Raw genomic sequence first — 16,872 nt, 5'->3', positions numbered from 1 at the left:
TTTACATGAGACAATATTGCAAAGAACTACACACTTACATAACACATACATAAATGAATATAGATTAAAATGGTATAAACTAAATTACATTTGTAGACTAGTTAACAGAAGCATACTAATGTCAATGTTCTGATTTTGATATTGTACTATAGGTATATAGGATGCTGATATGGTTTGGCTGTGTCCCCACCCAAATCTCATCTTGAATTGTCATTCCCATAATCCCCACGTGTTGTGGGAGGGACCCAGTGCGAGGTAATTGAATCATAAGGGTGGTTTTCTCCATGCTGTTCTCATGATAGTGAGCGAGTTCTCATGAGATCTGATAGTTTTATAAGGGGCTATTTCCCCACCCTTTTCTCTCACTTCTCCTTGCGGCCACCATGTAAAGAAGGACGTGTTTGCTTCTTCTTCTGCTATGACTATAAGTTTCCTGAGGCCTTCTCAGCCATGCTGAACGGTGAGTAAATTAAACCTCTTTCCTTTATAAATTACCTAGTCCCAGCTAGTTCTTTATTAACAGTGTGAGACTGAACTAATACAGTAAATTGGTGTGGAGAGTGAGGTGCTGGTATAAGGATACCCAAAAATGTGGAAGTGACTTTGGAACTGGGTAACAGGCAGAGATTGAAACAGTTTGGAGGGCTCAGAAGAGGATTGGAAAATGTGGGAAAGTTTGGAACTTCCTAGAGACTTAGAGGTCTCAGAAGACAGGAAGATGTGGGAAAGTTTGGAACTTCCTAGAGACTTTTTGAATGACTTTGACCAAAATGCTGATAGTAATACAGAAAATGAAGTCCAGATTGAGGTGGTCTCAGATGGAAATGAGGAACTGGTTGGCAACTAGATAAAGGTGATTCTTGTTATGCTTGGGCAAAGAGACTGGCAGCATTTTGCCTTTGCCCTAGAGATCTTTGGAACTTTGAACTTGAGAGAGATGATTTAGGGTGTCTCACGGAAAGAATTTCTAAGTGGCAAAGCATTCAAGAGAAAGCAGAGCATGAAAGTTTGGAAAATTTGCAGCCTGGCAATGTAATAGAAAAGAAAACTGATTTTCTGGGGAGAAATTCAAGCCCACTGCAGAAATTTGCATAAGTAATAAGGGGACGAGTGTTAATCACCAAGACAATGGGAAAAATGTTCCAGGGCATATCAGAGACTTTCATTGCAGCCCCTCCTATCACAGGCCCAGAGGCCTAGGAGGGAAAAATGGTTCCCTGGGCCAGGTCCAGGACCCCCCTTCTGTGTACAGCCTCAGGACTTTGTTCCTGATGCTCCAGCTATGGCTAAAAGAGGCCAGGGTACAGCTTGACCCATTGCTTCTGAGGGTGCAAGCCCCAAACCTTGACAGCTTCCATGTAGTGTTGAGCCTGTGGGTGCACAGAAGTCAAGAATTGAGGTTTGGGAACCTCTGCCTAGATTTCAGAGGATGAATGGAAATGCTTCGTTGTCCAGGCAGAAGTCTGATGTTGTCCCTGGCAGAGCCCTCAGGGAGAATCTCTGCTAGGGAAGTGCAGAAGGGAAATGTGGGGTTGGAGTCCTCACACAGAGTCCCCACTGGGGCACTGCTTAGAGGAGCTGTGAGAAGTGGGCCACCATCCTTCAGATCCTAGAATGGTAGATCCACTGACAGCTTGCACTGTGTGCCTGGAAAAGTTGCAGACACCATAAGCCAGCCACGAAAGCAGCTGGGAGTGGGGACTGTACCTTGCAAAGTCACAGGGCCGGAGCTGCTCAATACCGTGGCAGCCCACCTCTTGCGTCAGCATGCTCTGGATGTGAGTCATGGAGTCAAGGGAGATCATATTGGAACTTAAAGGTTTTAATGACTGCCTTATTGGATTTTGGACTTGCATGGGGACTGTGGCCCCTTTGTTTTGGCCAATTTCTCCAATTTGGAGCAGGTGCATTTGCCCAATGCCTGTACCCCCATTGTGTCTAAGAAGTAAATAACTTGCTTTTGATTTTGCAGGCTTATGGGCAGAAGGCACTTGCCTTGTCTCAGATGATACCTTGGACTTTGGGTTTTGGATTAATGCTAGAATGAGTTATGAGTTTGGGGGACTGTTGGAAAGGCATGATGGTATTTTGAAATGAGAAGACATGAGATTTGGGAGAGGTCGGGCAGAATGATATGGTTTGGCTGTTTACCCACCCAAATCTCACCTTGAATTGTAGTTCCCATAATCCCTATGTGTTGTAGGAGGGACCCAGTGGGAGGTAATTTAGTCACGAGGGTAGTTACCTCCATGCTGCTCTCGCGATAGTGAGTGAGTTCCCCCAAGATCTGATGGTTTCATAAGGGGCTATTTCCCCCTCCTTCACCCTGTACTTCTTACGACCACCATGTGAAGAAGGACATGTTTGCTTCCCCTTCTCCATGACTATATGTTTCCTGAGGCCTCCCGAGCCATGTTTAACTGTGAGGCAATAAAAGTACTTTACTTTATCAATTACACAGTCTCAGGTATGTCTTTATTAGCAGTGTGAGAACAAGTTAATACATTGGGGAAAGATGGGTGAAGGGTACATTGGGGGAAGCTAGGGGAAAGGTACATTGCGGGAAGCTGAGTGAAAGGTACATTGGGGAAAGCTGGGTGAAGTGTACATAGGAGTCTTCTTTCTTCTTTTGCAACTTCCTGTGAATCTGTAATTGTTTTTTAAGTAAAAAATTACCTACACTGTGCCCAAAATTGTAGCAATTCTTTTGGATGACATGGTAAAGTGGACTTTTAGAAAGACAGTAGGAGATGGAATGAGGAGATGGTAGTTTGAGTTTCAGAAGTACAACTTATTATTGATATTTATGTGCTTATAGGAAAAGTGCCTTGCATGCTCCAAATCCTAATTTCTTCATCTATAAAATGTTACCAATAGATAAAATCTGCTTGTCATGTCCTAGTCCAGTCATTGTTACAATTATGTAAGATACATAAAAGGTTACTTTGAGTAAAATAAAGCCACAAGCCAGCAGACCCCAAACATGGGGCATTTGTAGCCACAGTAGAAATGTCTGTCAGGTAGTTGTTTGGGTCCTGATTGGTTTCCTAAGGTGTCCATTGATTGTGGCTACTGATGCAAGAGTCACTGTTACAGGGCTGGATTTATTAGAGCCCTCCTGAGTTTTCCCACAGGCAGGAAATGAGGAGGAAGAAGAAAGGAACTATGTGATAATGACTGTTTAATTAGTGTTTGAATATTAGTTAAAAAAATAAGTATTGTTATGATCATTATAATTAGTGAAGAAATAGCTTGCTGTGACAATCATCATTTTTTGTCCTGATAAGTTGGATATTCCAAATATACTGTAGCCAAACTTAGGTTATACATCAATCCTAAATGTGCATTTTTCACCTTTCTAATCTATAGTCTTATTTCCTGGGGACTATAATTGACTCTAAGCAAATCTTTTTTTGGACTTGCAAAGAGGCATTCTAATTTAATTAGCTTCAAATGCCTATCTGTTCACAACCATTCTTCCTAGACTATTAGCTGTAAAGGAAAGAGAAAGATTTCTCAATCAATTTTTAAATTTTTAAAAAAATTGACATGTAAGTGTACATATTTATAGGGTACAGAATGACATTTAAATACATGAATACAATGAGTAATGATCAAATCAGGGTAATTAGCACATCCATTGCCTCAAATATTTATCATTTCTTTGTGTTAGAACATTCAAAATTCTATTTTCTAGTATTTAAAAATGTGCAATAAGTTACCCTAGGGGTGACCATAGTTACCCCCACAGTGTTATAGAGCGCTACAACTTATTCTTTAGCTATAATTTTCTATCTCCTAATCAAACTCTCTCTATCCTCCTCTCTCTACTATGTTTTCCAGCTTCTCATAACCACAAGTCTACACTATACTTTTGTGAGCTCAAATTTTTAAAGTCCCAAGTATGAATGAGAATATGTGGTATTCATCTTTCTGTGCATGACTTATTTTATGTAACACAATGTCTTCAAAGCTCATCGATGTTGCCACTAATGGTGGAATTTGGTTCTTTTTGTTACTTCATAGTATTCCATTGTGTATACATGACACATTTTGAATCCATTCTTCTATTGATGGACACTTAGGTTGATTCCATATGTTGGCTATTGTGAATAATGCTGCAGTAAATATGGGGGTGCAAATATCTCTTCAATATACAGATTTTTATTCCTTTAAATAAACAAAGTAGTGAGATTGCTGGATCACACAGTGGTTCTATTTTTAGTTTAAGAAACACCCATACTGTTTTTGATAAGGGCTGTACTAATTTATATTCCACCAACATTGTATGAGTTCTGTTTTCTCTCCATCCTCACTGGCATCTGTTATTGCCTGTCTTTTCAATGTAAGCCATTTTAACTGGGGTGAGATAATATCTCACTGTAGTTTTGATGTTCATTCCCTTGATGATTAATGATGTTGAGCATTTAAAAAATATCCCTGTTGTCCATATTGCTTCCTTCTTTTAAAAAGTGAGTGTTCAGATTATTTGCCAATTTTTATTTTGGGTTATTTGCTTTTGTGCTGCTAAGTTATTTCAGTTCCTTGTATATTCTGGATATTAATCACTTGTCATATGATAGCTTGAAAAAATATCGTCCCATTTCGTAGGTTGCTCTTTACTCTGTTGTTTCTTTCGCTGTGCAGAAGCACTTTAGTTTAATATAATTCCACTTATCTATTTTTACTTTTGTTGATTGTACTTTTGAAGTCTTAGCCCCAAATCTCTGTCCATATCAATATCCTAAAGCATTTTCCCTGTGTTTTCTTCCAGTAGTTTTATTAATTTAGGTCTCACATTTAAGTATTTAATCTACTTTGAGTTGATTTTTGTATATGATGAGAAATAGGGGTCTAATTTCATTTTTCTGCATTATGAATATCCAATTTTCCCAGCACCATTTAAGGAAGAGGTTGTCCTTTCTCCAATGTAGGTTGCTGCCACTTTTGTCAAAAATCAGTTGGCTGTTTTATTAGTCTGTTCTCACATTGCTATAAAGAACTACCTGAGACCGGTAATTTATAAAGAAAAGAAGTTTAATTGACTGTCAGTTCTGCAGGCTGTACAGGAAGCATGGCTTCGGAGACCTCAGGAAACTTATGGTCGTAGTGGAAGGTGAAGAGATGGAGGCACGATTTGCATAGCAGGAACAGGAGGAAGAGAGCAAAGAGGAGGTGCTACACACTTTTAAACAACCAGATATCACGAGAACAGCAATTGGGAAATGTGTCCACATGATTCAGTCACCTCCCACCAGGTTCTGCCTCCAACACTGAGGTTTACAATTCAACATAAGATTTGTGCAGGAACACAAATCCAAGCCATATCAGCTGTAAATACATACATTTATTATTGGGTTCTCTATTATTAATGTTCAATCGGCCTATGTACCTGTTTTTATGCCAGTATCATGCTGTTTTGGTTGCTATTGCTTTGTAGTATATTTTGAAGTCAGGTAGTGTGATGTCTTCAGCTTTATCGTGTTTGCTCAGTTCTGTTTTTTGGCTATTTGGGATCTTTTATGGTTCCTCAAGTTTTAGGCTTTTTTTTCTATTTCTGTGAAGAATGTCATTGGTATTGTTATTGATATGTCATTAATAGGGATTACATTGAATCTGTAGATCACTTTGAATAGTATGGTTTAACAATGTTAATTCTTTCAATTCATGAACATAGAATATTTTTACATTTTTGTGTGTCCTCTTTAGTTTCTTTTATCAATATTTCGTCGTCTTCATTGTAGAGCTCTCTCACCTCCTTGGTTAAATTTATTCCTAGGGTTTGTTTTTTGTAGCTATTGTAAATGCATTTGCATTCCTGATTTCTTTCTCAGTTGGTTTGTTGCTAATGTATAGAAGTGTACCAATTTTTATGTGTTGATTTTGTATCCTGCAACTTTACTGAATTTGTTTATTAGTTCTGAGATTTATTTTTAGTGGAGCTTTTGCGTTTTTCAATATATAAGATTATATCATCTGCAAAGAGGGGCAATTTGACTTCCTCTTTTCCTATGTGGATTCCCTTTATTTATTTCCCTTGTCTAATTGCTCTGGCTAGAACTTTGAGTACTGTGTTGACTAGCAGTGCTAAAAGTTGTTATCTTTGTCTTGTTCTAGTTCTTAGAGACAGCAAATTTTGGCTTTTCCTGATTCAGTATGATATTAGCTATGGGCTTGTGTATATGGTCTTTATTGTGTCTGGGTATACTGATTCTCCATCTAATTCTTTGGGATTTTTTATCATGAAGTGATGTTGAATTTTACCAAATGCTTTCTCTGCATCTATTGAGATGATAATATGGTTTTTGTCCATTCTGTTGATTGGACAATGATGTGATATATCTCACATTTATTGATTTGAGTATGTTGAAGCATCCTTGCATCTCCAAAGTAAATACTACTTGATCATGGTGTATAATCTTTCTGTTGTGCTGTTGTATTCAGTTTGCTAGTATTTGGTTGAGGATTTTTGCATCTGTGTTAATCAGGGATATTGGCCTTTAATTTGCTTTCTTTGTTATGTTTTTGTCTGATTTTAGTATCAGGGTAATAATGGCCTTGTACAATAAGTTAGGAAGAATTACTGCCTCTTCAGTTTTTGTAATAATTTAGAAGAATTAGTAGTTAATTATTTCCTAAAAGTTTGATAGAATTCAGCAGTGAAGGCATCCATTCCCAGGGTTTTCTTTGCTTGGAGATTTTTTTTGTTCTGTTTCAATCTCTTTACTTGTTATTGGTCTGCCCAGTTTTCCTATTTCTTTCTGGTTTAAAATTGATAGGTTACCTGTGTCCAGAAATTTATCTGTTTGCTCTAGGTTTTCCAATCTGTTGGCATTTAGCTGCCGTAATAGCGTCTTTTGTTGTTGTTCAGACAAGGTCTCGCTCTGTTGCCCAGGGTGGAGTGAAGTGGCATGATCATGGCTCACTGCAGCCTCGACCTCCCAGGCTCAAGCAATGCTCCCACCTCAGCCTCCCGAGTACTTGGAACTACTGGTGTGGGCCACCATACCTAGAAAATTTTTGTAGTTTTTGTAGAGATGGGGTTTCACCATGTTGATCAGGCTGGTCTCTAACTCCTGGGCTCAAGCAATCCACCTGCCTTAGCCTCCCAAAGTGCTGAGATTACAGACATAAGCCACTGTATCTGGCCTCGTTGAATAATTCTTTATATTTCTGTAGTATTAGTTGTAATGTCTCTCATTTTCAGTTTCTTGATTTTATTTATCTAGCTCTTTTCTCATTTTTCCTTAGTCTAGCCAACGGTTTGTTGATTTTGTCGATCTTTTCAAAAAACAAGCTTTTTGTTTCTTTGATCTTTTGTATTTTGTTTGTTTGTTGTGTTTTTGTTTGTTTGTTTATTGAGACAGAGTCTCACTTGGTTGCCCAGGCTGGAGTGCAGTGGTGCGATTTTGGCTCACTGCAAGCTCTGCTTCCTGGGTTCACGCCATTCTCCTGTCTCAGCCTCCTGAGTAGCTGGGACTCCAGGCACCCGCCACCACACCTGGCTAATTTTTTTTTTTTAAGTACAGATGGGGTTTCACAGTGTTAGCCAGGATGGTCTCCATCTCCTGACCTCGTGATCTGCCCGCCTCGGCCTCCCAAAGTGCTGGGATTACAGGCGTGAGTCACCACACCCAGCCGATTTTTTGTGTTGTTTAAGTCTCCATTCAGTTTAGTTCTGCTCTGATCTTTATTATTTCTTTCCTTCTACTAATTTTCGGTTTGGTTGGCTCTTGCTTTTCAAATTTCTTGAGGTACATCATTAGATTGCTTATTTGAAATCTTTCTATTCTTTTTATGTCAGCTTTTACTGCTATAAACTTGCCTTTTAATACTGGTTTTTACTTTGCCCCAGAGGTTTTGGTATATTGTGTTTCTGTTTTCCTTTGTTTCAAGAATTTTTATGATTTCCATCTTAATTTCTTCAGTGACCCAGTGGTCATTCAGGAACATGTTTATATTCCATGTTTTTATATAGTTTTCAAAGTTCTCCTGGTATTGATTTCTAGTTTTATTCCATTGTGGTCTGAGAAGAAACTTGATATTATTTTAATTTTTAGAAATTTGTTTAGACATTTGTGGCCTAACATATGTTCTACCCTGGAGAATGTTCTATGTGCTGATGAAAAGAATGTATACTCTGTCATTGGATATATTGTTCTGCAAATGTCTTTTATATCTATTTGGCTTAAAGTCCAGTTTAAATCCAATCTTTTTTTGTTGATGTTCTGTCTAGATGATCTATCTAATGCTAAGAGTGGGTTGTTCAAGCCCCCTATCATTATTGTATTGGAGTCTCTTCTCTCTCTCTCTGTCTTTCTCTCTTCAGATCTAGTAACATTTGCTTTATGAATTTGGGTCCTCTAGTGCTGGACGCATGTGTATTTATAATTGTTATATATATTTGCTGAATTGATTCTCTTATTATATAATGTATATAATGACATTCTTTGTCTTTCCTTTTTTACTTAATATCTATTTCATCTGATATAAACATAGCTATTTCTGCTCACTTTTGATTTCTATTTGTGTGGAATACATTTTTCTATCCTTATACTTTTAGATGATGTGTATTTTCACAGGTGATATTAGTTTCTTATGAGCTTTATATAGTTGGGTCTTACCAAAAATCCATTCAACCAGTCCACATATTTTAATTTGAATTGGGAAATCAAAACCATTTACATTTGAGGTTTATATTGATAGATGAGTACTTCTGTTATTTTGTTAATCGTTTTGTGGTTGTTTTTTATACCCTTTGTTCCTTTCTTCTTCTCTTACTGTTTATTTTTGTGGTTTGGTGGTTTTCTGTAATAGTAATGTGTTATCCCATTCCCTTTGTATTTGTTTATCTGCTCTAGTGGTGAGTTATATATGAGTATGACTTTCATGAAAGTATATGACTCAAAAAAAAAAGTATATATTGCCCTTCACTTCCTGATGTAGGACTTTGTTAAGCTTTTCTTGTAGGTCAGGTCTACTGGTAATGAATTTCCTCAGTTTTTGCCTGTCTGAGAAAGATTGTTTCTCCATAATTTCTGATGGTTAGTTTTTCTGTGTATAGGGTTCCTTGGTGGCAGTTGTTTTTTCTTTTAGAACTTTGAATATATCATCCCATTCTTTTCTGGCCTGCTGGAAAATCTGCTGTTAGTCTGATGGGATATCCTTATATGCGATTTGATGTTTTTCTCTCAGTTTTTAGCATTCCATCTTTATCTTTGCCTTTGGAAAGTTTGACTATAATGTGCCTTGGCAAGGACCTTCTTGGGTTGAATTTATTTGGGGGCTTTCTAAATCTGGATGGCCATATCTCTCCCAAGTATTGGGAAGTTTTAAACTAATATTATTATTTTATTATTATTACTTTTTGAGACAAGGTCTCTCTCTATCACCCAAGCTGGAATGCAGTGGCATGAACATGGTTCACTGCAACCTCAACTTCCTGGGCTCAAGTGATCCTCCTGCGAAGTTATGACCACAGGTGTGTGCCACCATAACCCAGATTTTTCTTTTTTGGTAGATATGGCACATCACCATCTTCCCTACTCTGGTCTCAAACTCCAAGTGATTCTTCTGTCTCAGCCTCCCAAAGTGTTGGGATTATAGGTATGTGCCACGATGCCCAGCCTATGACTATTATTTTTTTAAAAGTAGGTTTTCTATGCCATTTCCCATCTTTTCTTCTTATAACTTCCAAACTTCACATATTTATTTACTTAATGGTGGCCCATATGTCCTTTTAGGCTTAATTTATTATTTTAAAATGTCTTCTTATTTTTGTCTGACTGAGTTTCTTCAAAAGAGCTGTCTTCAAGTTTAAAAATTATTCTGCTTGAAACTAGCCTGTTATTGAAGTTCTCAATTAAAGTTTTATTTCATTCATTGAATTGTTCTGTTTCAAGATTTCTCTGATTTTGTTTTGTGATATCTATCTCTTTGTTGAATATCTCATTCAAATCATGCAGTCTTTCTGATTTTGTTGAAATGTCTGTGTTCTCTTATATCTTGATGAATTTCCTTAAGATCATCATTTTGAATTCATTTTCAGTCATTTCTTAGACTTCATTTCCTTTTGTGTGTTGGCTCCCTCCGTCCTGGGGTAACGTTTCTATGTCCGTCTCATGTCATGATGCTGCAGCCTTCTGGGTATATGTGATGGGATGGCAGCAAGACCCCAGGAATATGGACATACAGTGACTATTGGATCCTAGGAATGGATACATTCTGGTGGCAACTCTGCTCTTCAAATGGTATTGTGCTTCAGCATCCTGGATCCAGGGGAGTAGAAAGGACTCAGCATGTTTTCCCTCTCTGGAAGTATGAAGTTGTTTGGATTCCAAATGCTCCCTATGCTGGGATCAGGGCCTTTAAGGGCTACGAAGCTCTTCTGTAGCTAGAATTGCTGGTGGCCATGGTGGGAATATGGCTGCTGGCAATCTCCCACTTTCTTTTTTCCCACAATAGGAGTCCCTCTTGACTTGAAATTAATTGATACCAGGTGCTTTGCGTTCCTTTCTATAATGCCTTTTTAAGTTTCTGAACCTTAGAAGGTCTTCATAACTTTTCTACTGAATCCCAGTATTTTTCCTTAAATATGCTCTGTTTGATTTGTGGTTATCTACCGGTTGTTGTGGTCCTTTGTTGGGGAGGTGAGTGCTGGACGCCTCTAATTAATCATCTTGATAACATCTGTCTTAGTTCAACTGTAACCACCATCCTATGATTAAGTCTACCTGCAAGTAATTGTAGCAGCAATATTAGTAGAATTAGCAGTAGTAGTAGTAGTAGCAGCAGCAGCAGCAGCAGCAGCAGCGACCATCAAATACCTAACACTTATGGAGCACTTACCAGCTGTAATATACTGTAGTAAGTTTTCTACCTATATTAATTAATTTAGTTCTCAAAACAATCCCAAGTGATAGGTTCTATCATTTTCCACATTTTACAATGAGGAATCTAAGACAGAGAGGTTGGGTAACTTACTTGAGTACAGTTAGCTTGTAATTGGCAAACCAGGATCTTCTAATCTAGGCCAGTGGCTTTGGAGTTCATACTCATAACCTAAATGCCAGTCCATCTTTCACAAGCACTTGTCTTATCTTTTGCAGCATCCTTAGTATCCTGAAAGGAATGTGATATTTATAGGAGAAAACTATATTTTCTTTGGCTGTCTCTATTAAACACAGTGTTGAAGATGCTGGTAATTTTGAAAACTTGGGCATGACTAAAGAAAATGAAATGTGGAAGTTCTAGAGCCTTTGTTCTTTGGGAATAGGTCATCTGTTCTCAGTAAGTACGTAGGAGATCTCAGTAGGAATTGAGAGCTAGAATACAGGAAGACAGTTCATTGTTTGCATTATGATATCATTTCCACATGTCATGGTTTAGTTTCAGCCACATCCAAATTAATTTCCAACTGCTCAGTGACATGTTTGTTCATCTAGTATCTACATTCACAATCTGAGTTTTTCTACTTACCAATTCTATGATCTTAGGAAAGTTATTCTATAAAGTACTTTTGTCTAAGTTTCTTCATTGTAAAATCAGCAGACTTACTTCATTTAATTGTTGGGAGAATTAAATGATATAATATGTGTAAAATATTGACTTCAGTGCTTGGCATTCTCTAGATTCAATAACATTATGTAAGGTATTAATATGAGCAGCTCTAATTGAGAAACCTTGACCATTCGTGAAAGATTATTTCAAATACTACCTTTTGCGAGAGGGCTTTTCTCTTCCTTCCGTTAGAGGGAATTTCTTCCCTCCAATGAACTCTCGGTCTAGCTTATCTTTATTCCTCTTATCTAGCATGACCACACACGCTAGTTTGTCTGGGTCATTCTGAGTTACGCTTGTTATCCCAGTGTAATTATTAGTGGAGCACCCTTTCATTTAAAATATGTTCCATTTGTATGATAAAATATAAGGTCAACTACTTATAACTGTTATCACTTCTCTTCTGTGTTCCAGTTAGTTACCCCTATTAAAATGTTCAGGCTAGCAGAGACCATATCTACTCATCATTGTATTCCCAGTACAGACCATAATCACTATTTATTAAATGAATTTAAAGAAGGAGACTGAAAACTCTTGGAGTATAAGTCTGAATTCTTAGACTTTTTAATGCTTCTAACATTGTCTGGTAGTGCACCTGCACATACTAGGTACTTGATAGGTTTGTAAATTCGAGTGGACATGCACAGGGGTATACTATTTCTGCAGTGTGCTGGAGATGACTTGAGCACAGACTTGAGGTGTGCCCTCAGGAATCTTATCTTCTTTTCTCACTGTTTGCTAACCTGTGCACATTTCTTGCTGACAGTTGGGTTGGTCTTAAGGCCTAAATAAAAATTTTATTTAGAAAATCTGAAGTATTAAATCAACAATCAGATGCAGGTGTGTACCCTACCTCTGTTGTGTGTGTGTGATGAAAACAGTCCTATTTTGCAGGATTTAACCTTTCTCATTACTGGACCCCCATTAGGAAATTTAAAATAAAAATAAATGAAGATTGATGATATTTCAAATGATTGGTACATTGGTTGAACAATTCACTTAACAAACTATATTGAATTTTTTGTTTTGTTCCAATTAGTGTTATTTCCTTGAGGTGTCTAGCTGGAATTTCTATTCTTGTTTTATAACTATTTGTGATTCGAATGGCCCTACTGGATTTTTCTTCTTAAAATTTGTGAGAAATTATACTAGCAGATGTTAAAAAGGAATAAAGGATATAAACTTTGCCATATTGTTTATTTATAGAGGAGTCATTTGGGTAACTCCATAAACTTGCTGAGTATGAGAGGAAATTACAGTTATCTATGAAACCTTAGTTTCTAACTTGGAATCTTTTAATCTGTTTTGTAGGGTTAGATCAGTTTCTCTCCATGTCTTGTGGATCAAGGATGCCACAGCTATCTGAATATATATAACCCATATCACTACACGGCAGGCAGCTATGCAGAGGTTAGATCTGAACCCTATGAACGTGGGCTATATGGAAAATTAGAGCTAAACTGCTGAAGGCCCTTAAACAGAGGCCTCAGAGTAAATCCTTTTCCTACTCTCAGCACAATCCTGTGCTTGCCAGCCTTCCCTGTGACCAGTGGTACTCCTTTGAAAATTTTGTTGGGAAATTCTCCTTTGCTAGGCTATATTCACCGGCCTTCCTCTTCAGTTTTATCCTCTTTGTTCTAAATAAGCCATGGAATCTCTAATATAGGTTTGCCCCTCCCCTCCCCTCCCCTTCCCTCCCCTCCCCTCCCCTTCCCTCCCCTCCCCTTCCCTTCCCTTCCCTTCCCTTCTCTTTTTTGTAACCTGAGGAGAAGGTTTCCAATTGTGGACATTTTTCAGTATTGTGGACGTTCTAGGCCGGCTAGTTCATTGTTTTCAGCAGTCCTGCACATCGTACAATGCTTAGCAGCATTCCTGGCCTTTATTCCCTAGATTTCAGTATCACCTCCTGTTCCCAATAATGGCAACCAAAAATACCCCCTGACATATCAGATGTTTGCAGGGTGAGGTAGTGCAAAATTCCCCCTATTGAGAGCCATTACCTTGGAATCTCTGAAAACCTTTTCAGAAGGTAAAACAAACAATGGCCTTAGCGCAGCACTTACCAATTGTGTGACTTCTCTGACACTGTTTCTTTACCTGCAAAGTAGGTAACATCTTTCTTTCAGAGTTTAGATTTCAACAGGAACTTTTAGGCACATAGTAAGGTAGTGACATGTGGTAGTCACTGTCATTCTTATTGGGTGAATTCCAGCTACATTTCCCAATACCAGTAATTCCAACTTAAGAAAAGGTGTTTCTCTTTCTCTCTCACCCTGGAAACAGAACACGATGAATGTGGCAGCGGCCAGCACAACTGTGACGAGAATGCCATCTGCACCAACACTGTCCAGGGACACAGCTGCACCTGCAAACCGGGCTACGTGGGGAATGGGACCATCTGCAGAGGTAGGCTTACCGCCTTAGGGGTGAGTTGTGAGCAGCCATTCTGCCTGGGCTCTTGGCACTCGTGTGTCGGACCTTCTTGGTAACTCTTGGTGGAACACAGCCAGGGGTCCTGCTCCTGGTTTATCAACTGGCAAGGGTACTATGCATCAGGGAAAAAGTAAAATGCTTTAGATTTAGCTTTTGAGTTGAAAGAAAAAGGTATAGGTGTGGGTCAGGGGCAGTTACATAACTTGATGGCTCTGTTCAGCTTTGCCTCTTGGCGTGGGTTTGTGAGGGAAGCTTCGATTGTGGATGTGGGCTTTTCTTTCCTTTTAGCTTTCCCCGAAGAGCAAGTGGACACTGTTTCTCTCCACACTTGAGGTACCTGCTTGGGTAGGAAACTTACAGTTTTAGCCTTGCTCAGTGTCTTGCAGCAGTTTATCAATTCAGAGGCCAGTGCTCTGGCTTCCCTTAGCATTTAGAATAAAATTAAAATTCCTCCTTCTGGCTTATGAGGGCATTCAGCATCTGGTCCCTGGCTCCTCACAGCTGACACCTCTCTTTCCTCTCACCCTCAATCCCTTTGCCTCAGCCTACTGGGTCCCTGTTATTCCTTCAGCATTGCTGTTGCCTCAGCCTCAATGCTTCTTTCTTTCTTTCTTTCTTTCTTTCTTTCTTTCTTTCTTTCTTTCTTTCTTTCTTTCATTTTATTTTATTTTTATTTTTTTTAATGCTCATTTCTTTCATGTCTCTACTCAAATGTCCCCGCATCACAGAAATGTTCTTTGATCACCCTATCTAAAATAGCACCTTAGTACTTCTTAGCCCACACCATGCTTGATTTTTTTCTTCACAAACACAACCTGACAGAACATTACATGTTTATGTGTTTGCTTGTCTCTGTGTTATCTGCCTCCCCACTAGGATGTAAGCTCCATGACAGTGAATACTTGATATTGTCCCCCCATTGTCTCTGGCATTTAGAGTGGTGCCTTGCACACAGTAGGTGCTTGTTTACTATGTGTTAACTCACCAAATCACCAAAGAGGAAAGGCACAATCATAATGAAAAAATAGGCAACATTAACAAGAAAACAAAAGACATCCTATGAGGTAGGTATTATTATCCTCATTTTAGAAGTGATAAAATTGAGACACAGAGAGGTTAAGTAACTTGCCCAAAGATACATAGTAAACACATTGTCAGTATTCCTCTGCAGGGATGAAATGCTGGTAATGAGTGAAAAATAATTTACAGTGACTAAGTCACTATATTTATGGATTGGATTGGGGAGGAATTTTAAAAGATTGATTTTATTCTGTGTTGGTTAAGGTGAGGTAAGCAGAAAGCCTAATACATGACTATCAGTGTAAATTGGTAAAACTCTTTTTTTTTAAACAGCAATTTGACAAAATTTATCAACATTCAAAGTATGTATTCTATTGATTCCATCAATTTTACCTCTTGAAATTCATTCTAAAAAAGCACAGGTTCATGAAGGGGGGGAAATGTATGTAGAGTGTTTTTTTTTTTTTTTTTTTGCAGCACTGTTTATATTCACTGAAAACTGGAAACAACCAAAATATCCATCAGTCTTGGAATGATTACATTTATTTTGGCATATTCATTTTATAGAGTAGAATGCTGTAGTTTAAAACTCTAAACATTTGTATGTACACACATGCACACACACAAACACATACACATACATGTCACATTGAAAGATACCCTACATATTTTTGAGAAAAAAAATAAAATCAAGTTCACAGCAATATAGTGTCATCAAATATCTAAGTTAATATTTATAAATATCTATATACATATTTATGTAAATAAATAAAGACTGGAAACATGCAAACTAGTCACCTTATTACCCATGGGTGTGTGAAAAAAGAAAATTCACTTATTGCTATGAATTCTATATTATTTGCATTTCTTCCTATGGTCTTTTATACGTGAATATTCATGTGTATTTTTTCTAAAGTACCCTGAAGCAAATAAACTAGTGCTCAGCCTTTTTAAAAGGCTAAGGAAATTTCCAAAGCAAAACAAGAAAACAAAAACGTTAATGTAATTCCATGGATTATCAAGCCCACTGCTGGTAACTGCATGCTAGTGCTATAAATCTGAGGAGCAACATAGGGATTTTAATGCACTTTTTTCAGAATTATGTTACCTCATAAAATAATATTAATTGCCCTTGTCCTATGAGTTTGTATTTGCCAAGTCCTCTCTTGCCATTGTGATAAGTGGTGGTTTCACCTTTGTAGAATTTTCTAAGTCCAGCTGTGAAAAAATATGAGTGCAAATAATGTTCCTGGTGTCCGCAGACTGTGAGGGGAAACATATCTTCCCTTGAAAGTTATGAATTAGGGAAAATATTTTCTTAAAGACATTCTCATAATCAATTGTGTCGACCTCAGTAAGGAAAAGTCTTGTGTTTTATAAATGCTACATGGGAAAGCAATGTGGTGTAGTTGAACAATTGGATAAAGAGCTTGTACTCTATACCTGCTTTCACTACTGGTACTTTGCACCTGCTTTCATTATTGGGGAATTGTAACTTTTATATTTTTACATATTACATATTAAAATTTGGTTAGGGCTGGGTGTGGTGGCTCACGCCTGTAATCCCAGCGCTTTGGGAGGCCAAGGTGGGTGGATCACCTGAGGTCAGGAGTTCCAGACTAGCCTGGCCAACACAACGAAACCCTACCTCTACTAAAAAACAAAAAACAAAACAAAAACAAAAATTAGCTGGGCATTGTGTGCACCTGTAATCCCAGCTACTGGGGAGGCTGAGGCATGAGAATCTCTCGAACCTGTGAGGCAGAGGTTGCAGTGAGCCGAGATCATGCCACTGCACTCCAGCCTGGGGACAGAGCAAGACTCCATCTCAAAAAAAAAAAAAAAAAAAAAAAAAAAAAA

At 38.0% G+C, this 16,872-nt stretch overlaps 1 protein-coding gene across 4 annotated transcripts in view; it reads left to right on the top strand.

The window, feature by feature from the left end:
- NELL1 (neural EGFL like 1) overlaps positions 1 to 16,872 on the top strand; it is a 934,168-nt gene that overhangs the window by 566,248 nt on the left and 351,048 nt on the right. For all 4 annotated transcript variants that reach the window (XM_025356163.1, XM_025356162.1, XM_025356161.1 and 1 more), the window contains one exon: positions 13,843 to 13,965. In XM_025356163.1, the coding sequence (XP_025211948.1) occupies positions 13,843 to 13,965 (123 nt within the window). The remainder of the gene's footprint in view (positions 1 to 13,842; positions 13,966 to 16,872) is intronic.

This window comes from Theropithecus gelada, chromosome 14 (assembly GCF_003255815.1).
Source record: "Theropithecus gelada isolate Dixy chromosome 14, Tgel_1.0, whole genome shotgun sequence".
In the NCBI taxonomy this organism is placed as follows: domain Eukaryota; kingdom Metazoa; phylum Chordata; class Mammalia; order Primates; family Cercopithecidae; genus Theropithecus; species Theropithecus gelada.
This window is presented reverse-complemented; position numbering and strand designations above follow the sequence as displayed.